This window comes from Lampetra planeri, chromosome 13, assembly GCF_965212315.1.
Source record: "Lampetra planeri chromosome 13, kcLamPlan1.2.h2, whole genome shotgun sequence".
NCBI lineage: Eukaryota > Metazoa > Chordata > Hyperoartia > Petromyzontiformes > Petromyzontidae > Lampetra > Lampetra planeri.
Genome location: NC_136119.1, coordinates 8099278 through 8115793, shown reverse-complemented (window position 1 = coordinate 8115793; position 16516 = coordinate 8099278). Strand labels below are relative to the sequence as shown.

Here is a 16516-nt window from a genome sequence, read left to right as displayed (position 1 = left end):
AATTTGACGGTTTAAGCATATATGCAGTGTATTCATACCAACATTAGGATCGTGTTAACAGTCTGATGTATTACGAAATACATTTGATTTCAATATTGTCATGGTTACAAAAAATTAGGCTTACTAGGAATCCAGCTTTAATTATTGTGCTCATTTTGAATCGTTTCTGGGGATGTGTCCTGCCTAAAGCACACATTAATAAAGGGACCAAAAAACGTGCAATTTGTTTTTTAGATTGCAAATCATTGAATTTACAATACACTATCATCACAGCAACCAAATGTTTATGGCATTGCAGTAATAGAAAAAATATTACACACGCCGGACATTGGTGTTAAATGGCCACCTATAATGGCCAGTTTAACCCTATTTAAATGTCTAGAAATAGTCCAGTATATTGTGAATAGTAATATTTTAAGATACCACAGCAGATACACAACAATAGCTGGTCTTCATTTATCAAGCAGTTAGTCTATTTAGTATTTATTTTTGTAGAAGTTTCCATTGTAAACTGCGTTCTTTTGAATTTTCAAGCATGGGCTTTTATAGAAAGTGCTTATTTTTTGCATAAACCACCAAAAGAAAAATGTACATAAAACAGCTAATCTAAAAAAATAAAACAACATCAGTAAATATTTTTTTTATTAACCTTCAGACTCCAAGTATGTAGAAGTTTCTCCACTTTTTAAAAACGTAACATTGTTCAAATGATAATACACACTCCATCAGCCGATTCAGGTTAAATTAATTAATGCACATCATTTTAGGTGCATCATTAATCTCTAGTATCTAAAAAACAATACTAAGTGGAAATAAGTTAATTTTGAAAACAAGCACCCATTTAGTTCATGTCAGTAAACTGAATTCAGACATGCAATTTGAAAGTACAGTCTGTGTTGTAAAATTGAACTTTTCATTGAAGTCTATAAACGTTATGTACCAAAGCTAAACATTATCTTGATTTTTTCTTCATACGATGTTCCTATAAATGCATTTAAAATGTTAATGTACCAATAATATATAGTCATATATTTCTGAACAGTTCATATTAGTGCTAATTACCTGACATTTTTTATATTTATCATTATTGAAAAAGTTCAGTATCATTCAATATCAAACTAAAATAATACCGCAATACACTTTGGATTTTTATAGTGTCTAAATGCAACCGCATATTAAGACACTGTACAAAAGCAGTGAGCGTGTTAATTTTATGAAGAGAGTGCAGTTGGTCATAGAGGAAAATAAATAAATGTCTTGAGGCTGGAATTGAACAGAAGCAGGCAGTTGATAGTTTAGGATAGGAAGCCCCAGACGAAAAAGCCAGCAGAGGAAATTGCGCAACTTTACAATGAGCGAAGTTTGACTGAAGGAATTTAGCAGAGAAAACTTAGAGATAGAAAGTGCATGGTGGAGGATAGAGCGCAATGAGAAAGCAGAGGGAGCCAAGAGTGAATCCATGGACGATATTGAAGGTGGAAAATGGGGCCCACGGCAGCTTGTATTACCGTGGTCTTGTTCATGGGTGCGGTTGAGAAGTCTGGCAGTGGCATTTTGAATCGTCTAGGGTTTAGTGATGGGGGATATGTGGAGGCCAAAGAGGAGAGAGTTGCAATAGTCGAGTTTGGATTTGATGGCATGGATGAGGGTTCTCAGCAGCGTCCGGGCATTAGCTGGTATGAGAAATTGGCAGATGTCGAAATGGCAGACACCGAAGATGTTGCGCAGATGGAGCAATAAGGTTGAGAAACGTGGCAAGAGAAAGACAGTTTGGAGTGAATGATAACTCCAATGGTCTGCGCACTCTTTACCATGGTGATTGTTATGTGCACATCAATTCATGTATACTTACACATGTAGTTGGTTTCTCAGTTTAAGTATTGTACATTTAAATGTTTTGAATGATATTGCATTAGCGGGCAAATTTTAAATATAAGCTGCCAAACAAATTGCAGTTTCTTCATGTTATTTAAGCATACGTTAGCAGAAATGTGAAATGTTGTATTTATTTAATTATTTTAAACATGACCATGTAAAGAAAGTAGTGTAATCATATAGTGCTTTGTCGATATGTGCACATTGTTATTTGTACACTGGCAAAATCAATTAGTTTCGATTAAAAATGTTATGTTTCTCACACATTGTAATGTTTTAGCCACTTTTTTAAAAATGCTCATTCATATAGTCACTAATAGTTTCATGCTAATCAAATGCACATGCGGCTTTCCAAACAAAAATGCCTTTACATTCAATGCATTTGTAAGACCGTCAACAACCCAAAAATCTTTCCTTCGTATGTCAATAACTTCCAATCTCTGTAAACCATCCATACATTTCCCACCCGTGCAATGCAAGACGGCTTAGTTTAAAAAGATGGGGGGGGGGGGGGGGCGGTGCTTTATTTTTCCCTTTCCACATGTCAATCTTTCAGTCGTAGAGTTCACCATGCCCTTCCGATCACTGAGCGGACCGATTTCTCTGCAGGAATCTCCGCGTGCTCACGAGCCGGGCCCTGGCCTGTTGCGGCTGCTGCCTCCGGCCACTGCGGACCTGACCTCGGCTGGACACCAACCGGGTTCTCCCGGGGAGGCCGCCGCGCATCTCGCGCCCCATCTCGGCGAGGGTTTCGGCCGGCGACGTCTGCAGGCGCTGGAAGAGGCTCTGTCGCGTCACGTTGCTCTCGCGGCACGCGAAGGTCACCGCCACTCCCACGTCGGGCTTCATGACGCGGGACGTGCTGTCCGACGAGCCCTCGTAGCATCGGCCGAGGGCGATTTCTTTGGCGGTTTTGGGGTCCTGATCCGAGACCGTGTAAATGCCGTAGTTGTGTCCCAACGGATCCAGAGGCGCGTACATTTTGAAGCCGTGCGTCTCGTTGTTGACTATGTGCGGTGGGTGGTTGATCAGGTACTCCTGGAGCATGCCGTTTATGTTCTCCCGGCGGCAGTCGCCTTGCGTCGAAATCTCCACCAGCGTGCGATCAATGAGGTTCTCATCAAAGAGCATGCCGCTGCACTTGAACTCCATGCATGCCGAAGACACGTTCTCCTTGAGGTTGGTGTGGACGCTGCGGATGTCGCGAATGCCGTAGAGTTTGTCGATTGTCTCCACGTGAGTGCCCCCAAGGTTTCGGGAACGTATCATCACGGATGCGGAGCTCTTGATTTTCAGTTTGATGAAGCAGGCACGAAATTCCATTGGTTTTGGCCACCAGGACAGGTAATCTTCGTTCCAGGTTGTCAAGTCGTTTTCGTTGAATGCAACGGTATTAAACTCATACTTGTCATCTTCCACCCTATAAAATCTGAAATGATTAGCATTGTAAGGGGCATCTTCACACTGTTTGATGTTTTTAAAAGGATAGATTGGCCCATCAGTTTCTGCTGGGGAGTTCGCATTTGGTTTTGCTAAATTAATCTTGAAAGCAGTCTTCTTGAACCTTTCGTCATCGTGGTCAGTACGTCGGTACTCAAGCTTTCCTAGGTATGGCTGAGCCGTGCCAATAACATTGGGATTAAGTTTGGGGCTGGACGGAGCTGCCTCCAGTTCTTCTCCCCCAATGTTGGCTGTCACGTAGGCAGTGTAAGCATCTGGGACCAGCTCATCACAGAAGGCTGGCAAACAAGCTCCGTTTTTACCCGTGATGACACTGTCAAATCTTCCCCACGCGCGTGGGTTTGCGGAAAACCCTTCCTGCGGCTCCATATTAATCAGGCTGACCACTACACCCTCAAGCTGCTCACTCTGAAAGAATCTGTCACTTCTGTAAGCACGCACCTTAACGTAACACCTGCGATTTTCCGGTACATCAAGGTTAAACAACCGGCGTTCTCTAATTTCCACGTTTCCTATGAGAAATGTGCGCTCTTCCCTCTTTCGCCTTTTGGATTTTTCATACAGGAAGTTGCTTTCTTCATCCCAGATTCCGGTCTCTGGATTTAAAGACCACAGTTTCATTGATTTTAGATGCTGTGGCATTTTAACTTGTGCCGAGTCGAGGAAAACCTTAACCTGTCCGACGTTCAGAGGTTCCTGCAAATTTTCCGCCATAAAGTCAACAGAAAACATGCCATACGTACGCAAGGGAAACATATCGCCATTGTCATTTACAAAGTTCAAGTCGCTCGAAGCAGACGACATTGTCGTGATGTTTCGCGGATCCAGGAAAGTGACGCTGGCCTGCACAGTGCCGTTGTACAGCTCCCCATTCAACTTGTAGAATGAGTTGGGCGGAATTTCTATTTGCCCAATTGGATCTTCCCCCTCCATCTCACCCAGGCTAATCGTGTTGGTGACAGTGGAAGCGATGGGAATGGCGGGCTTCTTTCTCTGCAACTTGATGTTGTGGAAGACCGTTCCTCCCTTGTGGTTGAAGAGCAGGATCTTGGTGCTGTTCACAAACTTCCCAAACCTGTCCACAAAGGTCACCACGAGCCTCTCCGTGCCCGGAGGCACCTGCAGGTTGAAGTCGCCTTTGTAGCCGGTGAACCCGATGGCAATGTTGCCGATGAACATCTGGCCGAACCTCATCGGCTCCCCGTTGTCGTCAGCCACGACCCTCCCGCGCACAATCATCTTGGTCTGCGTGCACTTCTTACAGCCGCACTCGGCCGCCACCATGGTGGGCAGCGTGTAGCCATTGCACTGGATGTCCCGCTTCTCCATCCTGGTGATGCCGCAGCAGTGGCTGACACTGTCCTTGCAGCGCAGGTCAAAGTCGAGTTCCTTGACGCACACCTTCTTGGGACAATTCCCCACGTCGATGAAAAACGAGTTCGTGTGGTTCTGGAAGCAGTCGTGTGGAAGCCTTATCAAGTTTGTCTCAGGCTTTGGGTCACATGGGGCATTACCTTTTTCTGTAATGAAAACATACAGTAGGACACATTAATAAAGGGACATCTTAAAGCAATTGAATATGTGGACACAAAGGTGCAGTTACTGTGTAAAAATAAAATAAAAACCTTTATTGGATTGTACTCTCTGAAATAAATTGGAAATGTACTGCACAAAGTAAACCATACATTGAGCCCAAAATAACCTTTAAATCACTGCAATGAATGTATTGAAACTAGATAACATAGTATGCAGTCCTTACCCACGACATATAGGGTAGCTGGTGAAGATTTCATGGAGCCAGCAATGTTTGTTGCCTTGCAGTAGTATTCTCCTGCTTGCGACGGCTTTAGATTTTTCAGCACGAGGTTGCCATGTTTATACACCTCCTGGTCTAGCAGAGTGTCATTGTGATACCTTGGGGCAAGATTACAAATGAGAAGCACACTTTCAAGATGACAGCCCAGAGAAGTGTTTCACGTCTCGGACACGATGGTGAGTAAAGAGGGAGGCACCCTGGCATAGACACACCACGCGGCCACATGCACCGCTATCCAGCAAAAGTAGCACATTGTTACATAGTGATGTGGCTTTTTTCCAGCAGTGATATCACGCATCATGCAACAATGTTTCCATTACCATGTTCCAGCGCCTGCAGCCTATTGTAAGTACGAGCACAGCTTGGCATGTTGTGAATTGTTCCAAGAACCACGCTCTCTCCTTGGCTTTCCCTACAATAAGTAATGTACACCTGGTATGTACACGAAGACATGGCCAGTTGTTTTTCGTTTAGTGTGGGTTAAGTACAAACATGAATTGGGTTTTGAGATTGGAATGTTGTTTGCAAATTGTCGGTGGCCATTGGCTTAATTATATTGCCACTTTTAATTTAATACCGGTGGCTCAAGTTTTGAAAAATGTTGATGGCGTTGGCACCAAATACATAAACAAAAATTATTAACAGAATATGCAATTAAATATACTTTAAATCATCATCACGATCCATGGGCAGATAGACCGTAGGTGTCCACCGCACATTTCGTAATTAGTTTCCACTTTCCTCTGTTTTGCGCCATTATTCTCAAGCAGTGCACATCTTTCCGGCACCAATCTCTTAAGTAGTCTTCCGTGGTCGTAAAACTACTGTAAATAATTCTAGATTTGAAGCTTTCGTGACTGCAAGGATTCATACTCTTAGTTTTTTCGGTAAAGTCACGTAGGTAAAAATTTGAAATAAAAATGAATAAAAATCAATTAATAGATTATTATTCTATTATTTTATTTTTATTAATTTTAATTTTTTACCTACGTGACTTTACCGAAAAAACTAAGAGTACTGTAAATAAGTACATTTATAAACGCGCAACTCATATAACCTACGTTATCACGAGTGCGCAGAAAAAGCGATTGAGGTTGGTGGATTAGGGCGCATTTCAGAAATTGGAAGTATGGGCCGGACCTCCATTTTTTGTATTCTTCCTCTTATTTGTACTCCTTCGATCGACATTGTAGACTTTCATGAGGTCACGATTTCACTGCATGTGTTATGTGTGCACGAAGTAACGTTGCTTACCACGAGTATTTTTCTGGAGTTGGCGTTCCCTCCGCTTTACAGCACAAACTCACGCCTTGTCCTTCGTAGCGCATTCTGCCCTCTGGGTGTTTGGTGACGTGTGGTTTTTCTGGCAGAGCAAACAAACCTCATTAAAATACGCACTGATATAATGTGTGTAAGGATACCACTGTCGGAGAGCAAATGCACAACTTATGCCGTGAATAATGCAATGTAGGGCTCTGTGTCATATGTAGTTGAAATTGCAGTTCATAGAATGGCATTTTATATAATGTTTTTATTTCGATATGTCTTTTCCCTCTCTTGATAAACATTCCTAATATAGTACATATTATTCCATTCCCTTACCTGATCAAATCCAGAGTGACTTAAAGGTTCTATACCAGGATAACAAATAGCTTTGTTCTTATGATTACCTACACGCTTTCACATTCAACATATAGTCTACAGAGGTCTAAGATAATTCAACCCAGCATTACTGGTTGTCTTCCACACACAGTTATTCTTAGCACCCCTTGCTCCTTCACCTATCGAATCCGACCACGGGGCCTTGTTTCTGGGGATTGGGAAATGTGGTTAAGAATCAATGTCCATGATGTGTGGTTTTATGGCCATACTTCGCCAGACTGGTGAACGCGGGCTGGTTGATATACCAGGAAACGATTTCGAAACTTGCAAATTAAATGAGAGACATCATCATTGACAGTTAAGACAAGTGAAGTGGGCTTTGGCAAAAAGATAGCAAAGGGTGATGGCTGATGGACAAGACTGATAACAGAATAGTATCTGGTAGAGGTGACATGCCCAGAAGTATGATCACCACGAAGATGAGATTAGGTCATGTGTAGAAGTCAGTTGGATTATGACGTGTCAAGACTACGAAGGATGGCGACAACATGGGGGTCGCCTTCACCTTGCAGTGAATTCATCCTGGATGTTAATGATAATCCTGCAGTCATTCTAACTCCTTTGACACTATGTTTGTCAGTGTTTAGCCAATGTTGTATGAGTAGAAGCTAACACACAAACCCCGATGCACATCTTTACGAAATGGCTAAAATACATCAACTTGGTTATTGTCGTCATTGTTGGGAATGGAGAAATTGTCATTTTTTTGTCCCGTAGTGGCAGGGGCGGATGGAGGGGACTGAGGACTCCCTACTGAATGCTCAGGACCCCATTTTAAATTATTATAGTTAAGTCAAAAACTTTTGGTGTAACATATAACAGTGGTGGTGTTTATAAAAAAATATGCTAATTTGGAGAATACCCACGACAGCTTTTCCTTATCTACAAAAGGGGTGAGAATGAGAACAGAACATACGAAAAACAAAAGCAGGCCATGTTGTTCTTTGTTCTGTTTCGCGTTTAACGTTCGCTCAAAGCTCGTTTAACGTTGTGCCCTTGCCGACTTTGGCCTAGGTCACGCTGTTGACTGGCGTCACAAACTCGCAAAGGTTCGCGCAAGCTCACCCGCGCGCTTCAGCTGCACGCTGAAGACGGTCAACGGCCCCTTGGCCCAGAGGATTGGCGCCGTCGTCGGCACGTGCTTGTCGTGCTCGATCGCCAGGCGTGCCCCTCGGCTCGGGCACAAATCCGGCACGCGGAAAGATCCGTGGGCATCCGACACGGCGAGCCACTTCTGAGAGGGCCCCTCCAGCAGCGTGACCCGAGCCCCGGCGAGCGGGGTGCGGGCTGCGCCGAACACGGCGCCGTCCAGGAGGTGACCGTCGCACACGCACGCGTCGCACGCCGCGTTCACGTGCCCCACGGTGCAGGCCAGACTGCACGCTGCGACAGCATGGAGAGAAGAGCGTGCAAAGGGTGCCGTGGTGGCGAGATGTTAACTCCCTCGCCTGGTATGCAGGAGGTCGTGGGTGCGATCCCTACCCTAAGGCATGCTGTATATTTTGAGTTTGCGTGTTCTCTCTCTCTCGCTCCCCGTGGTCGCGTGGATTTTTCTCCGGGTCTTTTGGGTTTTCTCTCCACATTTAGTAAAATGTGTTTAGTGTATTTGGCTGCTAGAAATTTCCACATGATAAGCCACTTTGTTGAGCTATCATTTGTGTATATAGCTCAGTGGGCAATACCCAGTAAAATAAAAAAAAATTGTTTATAATTTTAAAGGTAAACCATCACGCAAACTCTGATCATCCTGGCAGTAGCTTTCGGCTAACCATCAAACAAAGATGGTCACGGCGCTCTCAGATGTGCGTCTGCGGCCGTCTAGAACGCTCTTCCTTCCAATATTAGGAATCCACTGAAGCTATGCACTTTTAATTCATCTATATTGAAAATTCATTTCTTTAGAACCGCTTTTTGTGTTTGGTTTGTTGTCCTTCCCCAACACCTCTGATGAGCACAGTTGGCCACGTACGGTGCGAAAGACATTCAACATACAGTAATACTAAAAAGGTGACTGCACATTCTATTCTTGCGTTTATTCTATTCTTGCGTACGGCAAAATGGTTCAGGAGTCAAATGTCAAAAATACACGTAGTATGTAGCTAACCGTACTAATCGGAGGTATACGGTCCGTCCCTAAAAGCAAACCAACTTAACAATACAATCTCGTTGATATTTGATCTGCTCTATTAGAGTTATTTTCCGTAGGCTGCGATGACAAATCATAGCTTGAATTGTGGCTCTACTGGTGATGATGTACACGCTCCACGTTTTGGGGAACCCTTCGATCAATCTTGCCATTTTTGGAAAGAGTTTGCAAATATAACAAAACTTTACACTAAATTTGTGTTCATATTGCATCACCTTTTAAAATGTTATTGTACCCGCCCTAAGAGACAGATAGGCAAGAGATACAGACAGGCAGACAGTACTAATACATTCACACTTTCAATCTAAATTTGAAAATGTTAAAAAAAGTATTGAAAATAAAAGCGTCAGCAACATTTTAAATGAGACAATGTATTGCTCAAACATTCACGAATGAATGTTTTGAATTTGTTTTGATATTTAACTTATAAATACGTGTTTCATTTAGATAGTTTATTTAGGTATTTACTTTATTTACCCGGCTTATTCGCTGGAGTTGGCAGGGGTGCTGGTGGCTTGTAAGCAGACACCATTCTCCTTGTGACCGTTTCTGAGGCAGGTTTTGAATAAGTACAGCAAAAACAAACAACCGCCTTAAACATCAATTTCATTTGCACAGCTTCATTCATCATCGCATCAATATAGGACAATACAAAGCACTGAATATAAGTCAAGACAACAGGTTGGAGAGATGCTGTGTAATGGTCATCGCACCGGACAATTCAGAGGTTTCCAGTTCAAGTTCCTGGCAAGGCACTTGAAACAACTTTGTATGTTGTTTTTTTCACCCGCCCCTCCCCCCCACCTCTGTCCACCAGACAGCATAAATGATCACAACCACAGTGAGTAGATCAGCAGGTGGCGTGTGGTGGGGTAAAGTGTGGACACTCCCACCTCTTCCAAGACGTCCTGGCCAGTGTGGCAGTCGACCAAAATACCCTTCAGTGGAGGCCCATCCGCCAGCAGTGGCATGAGCGAGCAATCTCTACCTCTCGTTTACAAAACGAGTACGTACTGCCCGTGCATGTGAATGAGACGCATGGCCGCGTAGAGGGTGGGTGGGTGGTGTGGGGTAGGCGTGACGGTCTGCAAACTCGAACCCGGCTCAACGCTCTGAGATGCGGGCAGCGTCATCGTCCAAATATGCGCGGTGACATCACCAGCCAGCCAGCCAGCAAAACTTTCTTCTGTTCTCCTAATAGAGTCTGGCACTTTGTGAGCAAGCCGTAGCACATTACCTGGACAGGTAGGTTTGGCACACAAGCGGCTTTGCAGGGCGGCCCCCGTGCAGTCCAGCCCCCCGTACTTGGGTGCGGGGTTGGAGCACCATCGCTGACGCAGCTGTTGTCCATTCCCGCACGTCACGCCGCACACCGACCACTTGGTCCAGGTTGTCCAATTTCCGTGAACGGCTGCAAATCAACAGCACACCTCATGTTAGATTATTCTCAGGGAACCAGGAGCCATTGCCGGTGCATAGCAAATCAACTGCGTTCACAAGCCAGGGAAAGCCTTCCCAGCCATGCGAATCATATTTGTCGAGTAACAACAACAACAATTTACACTTCGCATTCCGGTCAATTATCCTGCCCCCTGCCCAGAAAAGGGACACATCTCAGAAATATTTCAACCGCACATGTTTTTTTTTTTACCGTCAAACTCTTAAAGTCGTACAGGGAAGCATATGACCAAATTGGAACCTCAAGATTGTTCCGCAACGTCAGAGCCAACTTAGCGCGAGCACCCGCCGTCGATCGCGCGGCACGCACCTGGGCACGGCTTGGAGCACAGGCGACCCTGCACCCCTTTGCCCTCGCACTGCGTCCTCTGTGGAACGATGGCTCCCGTAGAGACGCAGAGCCGGTTGCGCGTCTGGTAGCCGGCCCGACCGCAGCTCGTACTGCACGAGCTCCAGGAGCCCCAGTCGGACCACTTCTTGTCCACTGGAGTGTGGCGGTACGGTCAAGGAAGGACATTGTCTGCATCAATGACACGAGCGTGCGCCTGCCCTAGATGCATGTATGTGTAATGAGCGACTTCCGCGACACGTCGCGTAGAGGGTACTTCTTCTTTTATTTATCACACTGGGCACAACACAGGCCAACACTTATTCTTCTCACTCTGAGTACAACACTTTAGATATTAACGTCTCTACTGGCTACACACACGGCCGATCACTCAGCGTGGTCCCACCGCACTCACTCGGCTATGCCGCTGGCTGGCGACGTGACGATGATGGCGATAGAAACCCCGCAGGAGATCTTCCATGTGGCCGGACGACGGAGAGAGATGTCGGCGAGCAGCGACGCAGCCAGGACCCAAGAATCCACACACAAACCCCGAGCCCCGGGTCCACTCCCGCTTATATCCCCCAGGCGTGGCTAGGCCCTGCCTCCGACCACACCCTCTCGTGGAACCATTGAGCAGGTTCCCGGAGTATCTCGGCTAACCCCACCTGTTACCTTTGCCCCAGATACACCTCTTTCTCTGATTGGTTACTTTAACCATGCCCGTACCCGTGCTTCCTATTCCCGGCCAGCAGGTGTCACCATGTCATTACATATGTATGCATACATGTTGAACTTCTTTCGCACCATACGTAGCCAAGCGTGATAATCGGACGTGTGAGAAATCGGAGGTGCATTATGAGCAGGGCATAAACCAGATGGAACGTGGCGTTTTCGCTCTGCGTCACGTTAGCTTGGTTGGCACCCGATTCAAGAGCTTCTTAGCTCACAGGGCAATTCTAAATAAACTGTTCAAACTGTTCAATGGTGCTTGGAAGTAAATGGGGCCGCATCTCGAATTTGCAACCCACTCATCGTGGCCCGGTGCTTGGGCCCCTCTGGCTAAAGGGCCCATGGGCCCTGGTCCATGGCCTGCACACTCAAGGGTGACGCCGCTGCGTGATCATTGGCTGGCTTTTTGCAGCGACTTTAAGGGCTGCAGCCCTAACTTCGAGGGTTTCCACAATAATATATTTATAGAGCTTCATCATGGTTGGAACACAGTGATTGTGGCATCGTGATAAATCCAATAGGTAATTTGGTTTAACACGTCGGCTTTCGCGACCAATATCATCCATAATACAGTTTTTTGGGTTATATCGCGTATATATATAAAAATGTGTCCTTAAACCCGCCACCACCCGACACAAATCTGCCTGTCGCCTGATGAAGCTAGTTGTAATAACTAGTGAAACGTCATACTCAGATTGTAAATGTTGTGGATTCGCTCTCCAACACACCGGTGTGCGGTACAAGTAACAAATTGGCATGTTCTGTTTACGTGAGAAACCTTACTAATTGGCTGTGTTGGGTGGTGGCGGGTTTAACGGTACATTTATATATTTACGTGATCTAACCCAAAAAAACTGTATTATGGAGGTAATTTGGTGATGAAAGCCATAGCAGCACTAGGTGGATTACAGCCAATTATGTGCCAAAATTAACACAGTTTCGTTTTTACTTTTAATTAGCTTTACAATTTGTACATATCACATTTAAAAACCAGAATTGAGCGTTGAGCATTATCAGGCATGGTTGGTGGACCAACAGTAAAAGGAAGGAGTTTAAGATTAAAAGAGGGGCCCCCAAAACTACAACAGCCCTGGGCCCCAACCGTGACTATCGACTCTGTTAATGAACATGATGGTACCGATGTAACAGTGGCGCTAATGTTCATGATGTTGATAATGGTGGCGGTGGTGGTGGTGATGAAGCGCCATACCGATTGGGCAGCGGAAGCGCACGTGGTAATTGGAGCAATTCGCTTGGCCGGGCTGCTCGTGGTTGAGACACCAGAAGCCCTCATGGGGACTCATGTGCACCCTCTCGCCCGTGCTGGCAGCCGGCACCCACGCCGTGGTGCGCGCCTCGATAGCCAGTGGAGATGAGCAGACGCGCGCACGGTAGTAGAACCGGATTGCCTCCAGCCGCTCGTGATCGCCGCTCCCACCCGGGTGGTCAATGTTAAACCACGAGGTCCACTCGCTGTAGCCTGCACAGGGACACAAGCGCACCGCAGCAATTTCGCCATTGCCAAATGATGCGTTGATGGGGCACGAGTATGCTTGCCACCCTGTCCAGGTCGTCTCAGGATCATCCTACATTTTTTTGAGGCAGCTCTACTGGGAAATCTGTAAGTCTTCCCGGGACATTATAAGTCACGTTTTTTTTTTTATCAATTGCGTAATGATAAACCACTCGGGACCATGCATTTACATGTAGGCATATATTTATCTCCTCTTAAGGTATAGTTAGATATTCTTCTTTTCATGATATGTTCGGTTGTTTTTAGATATTCTTCTTTTCATGATATGTTCGGTTGTTTTCTACCTCGAAGGTGGCAACCCGAGACAATCGTGCCTGTACGTGAGTGCTTGGGATCAGGTCCCGGGACATACCATGGTTCCCCAGCATGTTCGGATAGTTCTTGCTCTGCACTAACATGGCCTGGTTCTGAGAAGCCTTGGGACCACTCATCCGAGATCCTGAAAGCACAATGACCATATTTATCAACACGCACCGTTACACAACGTGCATGCAATTGCATCCAAACATATTGTATACACAAGCAGATACAACACCTGTTAGAAAACCGGAGTGAAACGTAGTAAACACGTTAATAAAAATCATGAAAATATGCGAATCGCGTTTAGTTAATGACGCAATAAAATCCGCGTTGGAATAATTGACCATGTGGCGTCCTTTCCCCACCTAGTACGGTGGCCAAGAGGCATGCGCAGGACAGCAGCAGCGCCCCGACCACCCCCATGCTTGTAGGTCCTGTTGCAACGTTGTGGACCCCGATGTCTTCCAATCTCTCATGCAGAATGTAACACCCCAGCTGTATTGGCCACCTGCACATACACAAAAGTAAGGGGTATGTTGCAGCATTGAGAGAGCTGCATTTGGCTGGACCCGTTCGACTGTAGTCTGAAATTTGTTGATCCATTCGTGAAACACTAAGACACACTCCCATGGTATAATCTGTAAAGACATTATTGGGTGATTTGGCTATATGCCATTACACTGTTTTTTACAACAAGGTATATTTTGTTAATATTATGCGTAATGTCAATCTACTGATGGCTGAAGACACTCCATGTCATTCACAGATGTTATTTGACCATACTTAACCATGCTAGTCAGTGCCAGTTTGGTGAAGTGAGGACCCAGGAGTGGTTCAGATGCCACCTGACACTGACGTCATTTGTAGCCGGGAATCGAACTCAGGTTGCCAGGTTCACGGAGCACTACGCTAACCATTCGTGCCGCCGCTTCACCCCGCGGAATACCTCGATTTAATATTAACCCAAAGTATCCCTCGCTTCATTTGTATCGCATGCACAGATTTGTAAGCACACTGAAAGCATTGAAAGAGAGTTCGTTTTTTTCGTACGATATCAATGACATGTGTGCGCCCACGAAGCCAGATGCTGCTCAAAGCTTGCATCAAATTTTACAGCTCTGTTCAAGTACAAGAAGCACATTTCGGACCGCAAAAGATCTCTGAAGTTGCACATTTATAAGCGAAAAACACATACAGTAACCACTTGTAGGATGCAACTACTATATGTATCGAAATTTGTATAATGTAAGTAAGCAACATTCTAAAACGTTAAAATATTTGTTCTAAATTGCTTTAAAATGTTTTACTTTATACAAGGTGACTTTTTAACATGGATCATTCACGTACTTTTGGTTTCACCTAATTTAATTATAATACAAATTACATTAATTTTTTAACAAATAATATGGAATAAAACATTAAACTTTCATGTAATGTTATTTTACGTACAAAATAACTGATAGTACTCCTTAAACAATCTATCATTAAGAAATAGGGTTAATTAAGTATTATATATTATCTTCTTGGTTCTTTCGGTAAAGTCACGTAGAAGGGAAGTAATAAAATAATAAAAATAAAACATAATAAAACAATTCTCACGACGTTTCGGCCACAACGCAAGCAGCCGTCCTCAGGCGAAGAATGAGAACATTATCAAGCTAGGAGCCTATATAAGCTCCTAGCTTGATAATGTTCTCATTCTTCGCCGAAACGTCGTGAGAATTGTCGTGAGAATTGTTTTATTATGTTTTATTTTTATTATGTTATTACTTCCCTTCTACGTGACTTTACCGAAAGAACCAAGAAGATGAATCCCTGCAGTCACGAAAGCTTTAAATCGAAATTTATTATATATTACTATATTATTCTTATTGGTTCTTTCGGTAAAGTCACGTAGAAGGGAAATAATAAAATAATAAAAATAAAACATAATAAAATACAATTCTCACTTTATTATTGTTTTATTATTTTCCTTCTACGTGACTTTACCGAAATAACCAAGAAGATGAATCGCTGCAGTCACGAAAGCTTTAAATCGAAATTTAACTATATTATTATCTAAAATTACACGTCATTCAAGATCTTCCGAAGTTAAAGTAGACTTCAATAGATTGTTTTTGTTTTCAAAAAATCTTAATGTAGATCATATAAACATCCGTGTTATGGATCAACTTTAAATATTAACAAAGCAGAATAGACAAAATAAAACAAAAATACATCTTTCCGTTAACTCACCCAACAAGAGCGAGCTGTCACAGTTGCGCGCTTATCGTTGTGGTTGACCAGCTGTCTGAATGGAAGAAGTCTCATGCAGGCTCCGCAGCGGAATTCAAGTAGCCCTCTGTCGGATCGTGCTCACCACTTTGGTCTTCCCACTGCAAATCCCACACTTTTATACGCACGCCACGGTGTCCCCCGGGGCTCTTCAATTGCATTTCAGAACTGCAGCTTGGTCAGGCCAGTTACATTTCTTTCACTGGGAGCTTTGGCTCGGGTTTTATAAGATCCTGTAAACACCTTCTAATCCTATAGCGTCAAGCCCGCCCACTGGTGTCCCCAACCGCTGTGATGTACAGCTCGCCGAAGAGAACGCAGATTGATACCCGTCTTCTTGTTTTTTTGCTTTGCTCTGGTCGATGATGGCTCGCGATTGGAATTCGGTGGCTTTTTTTTTATTTGAACAACAACAAAAATTCCCATGGACCAAGTGGCCAGGGCCGGACCCAGATGGAAAAGTGCACGCGTTTATCAGGTCGACCAGCGGGGGAAGGCGCGGTCAGCAAACGCGATTACTTACAGCGAATCACCCGTGAATCATGGAAGTGTATAATTTGAGGCACAATCTAAAGCAATTTAACGACCTTTTAACCTCGTACCACGATCCTAATAATTGCGGTTCATTATCCTGGCAAACCAAACAGTGGAAGATGCTGTATACATGTGCACGCATGATTATGTAGGTATGTTGAAGTTCTTTTGCACCGTACGTAGCCAACCGTGCCAAAACAGACGTAGATTATTCATGATTTAATAAAGAGATTAATGACACTTGTGTTTTCTCGTTGAGAAAATATTAGTGGGGGGAAATACATCACCAAAGAACACACAAGGGAAAATATTGCGGCTGAAACGTCATATTGTAATCTGCTATTTTGTGCTGCAGTCAGTCATGTATTTCGCATTCTTGAGAAGTCAGAAAAAAGC

General features: G+C 44.3%; 1 protein-coding gene across 1 annotated transcript; it reads right to left on the bottom strand.

Moving 5' to 3' along the window:
* Positions 1 to 625: 625 nt before the first annotated feature.
* On the bottom strand, positions 626 to 14192 carry LOC144722030 (cartilage intermediate layer protein 1-like). Its single transcript, XM_078600100.1, has 10 exons — positions 13678 to 14192; positions 13365 to 13451; positions 12689 to 12958; positions 10729 to 10902; positions 10198 to 10371; positions 9438 to 9509; positions 7880 to 8197; positions 6407 to 6515; positions 5096 to 5250; positions 626 to 4856 (listed from the first exon to the last, which is right to left on the bottom strand). Exons 1-10 carry the CDS (start codon positions 13940 to 13942, stop codon positions 2458 to 2460), a joined length of 4023 nt encoding a protein of 1340 aa, XP_078456226.1. The 5' UTR covers positions 13943 to 14192; the 3' UTR covers positions 626 to 2457.
* Positions 14193 to 16516: the final 2324 nt, after the last annotated feature.

Excerpts from the sequence above, each read along its gene's own strand:
- LOC144722030 (XM_078600100.1), bottom strand. The coding sequence starts at position 13,942 with ATGGGAGTGTGTCTTAGTGTTTCACGAATGGATCAACAAATTTCAGAC. Across the intron at positions 8,198-9,437 it reads AACTCCAGCGAATAAGCCGG|CGTGCAGTCTGGCCTGCACC; the intron begins GTAAATAAAGTA and ends ATGCTGTCGCAG. Across the intron at positions 4,857-5,095 it reads AGCTACCCTATATGTCGTGG|AAAAAGGTAATGCCCCATGT; the intron begins GTAAGGACTGCA and ends TTTTCATTACAG.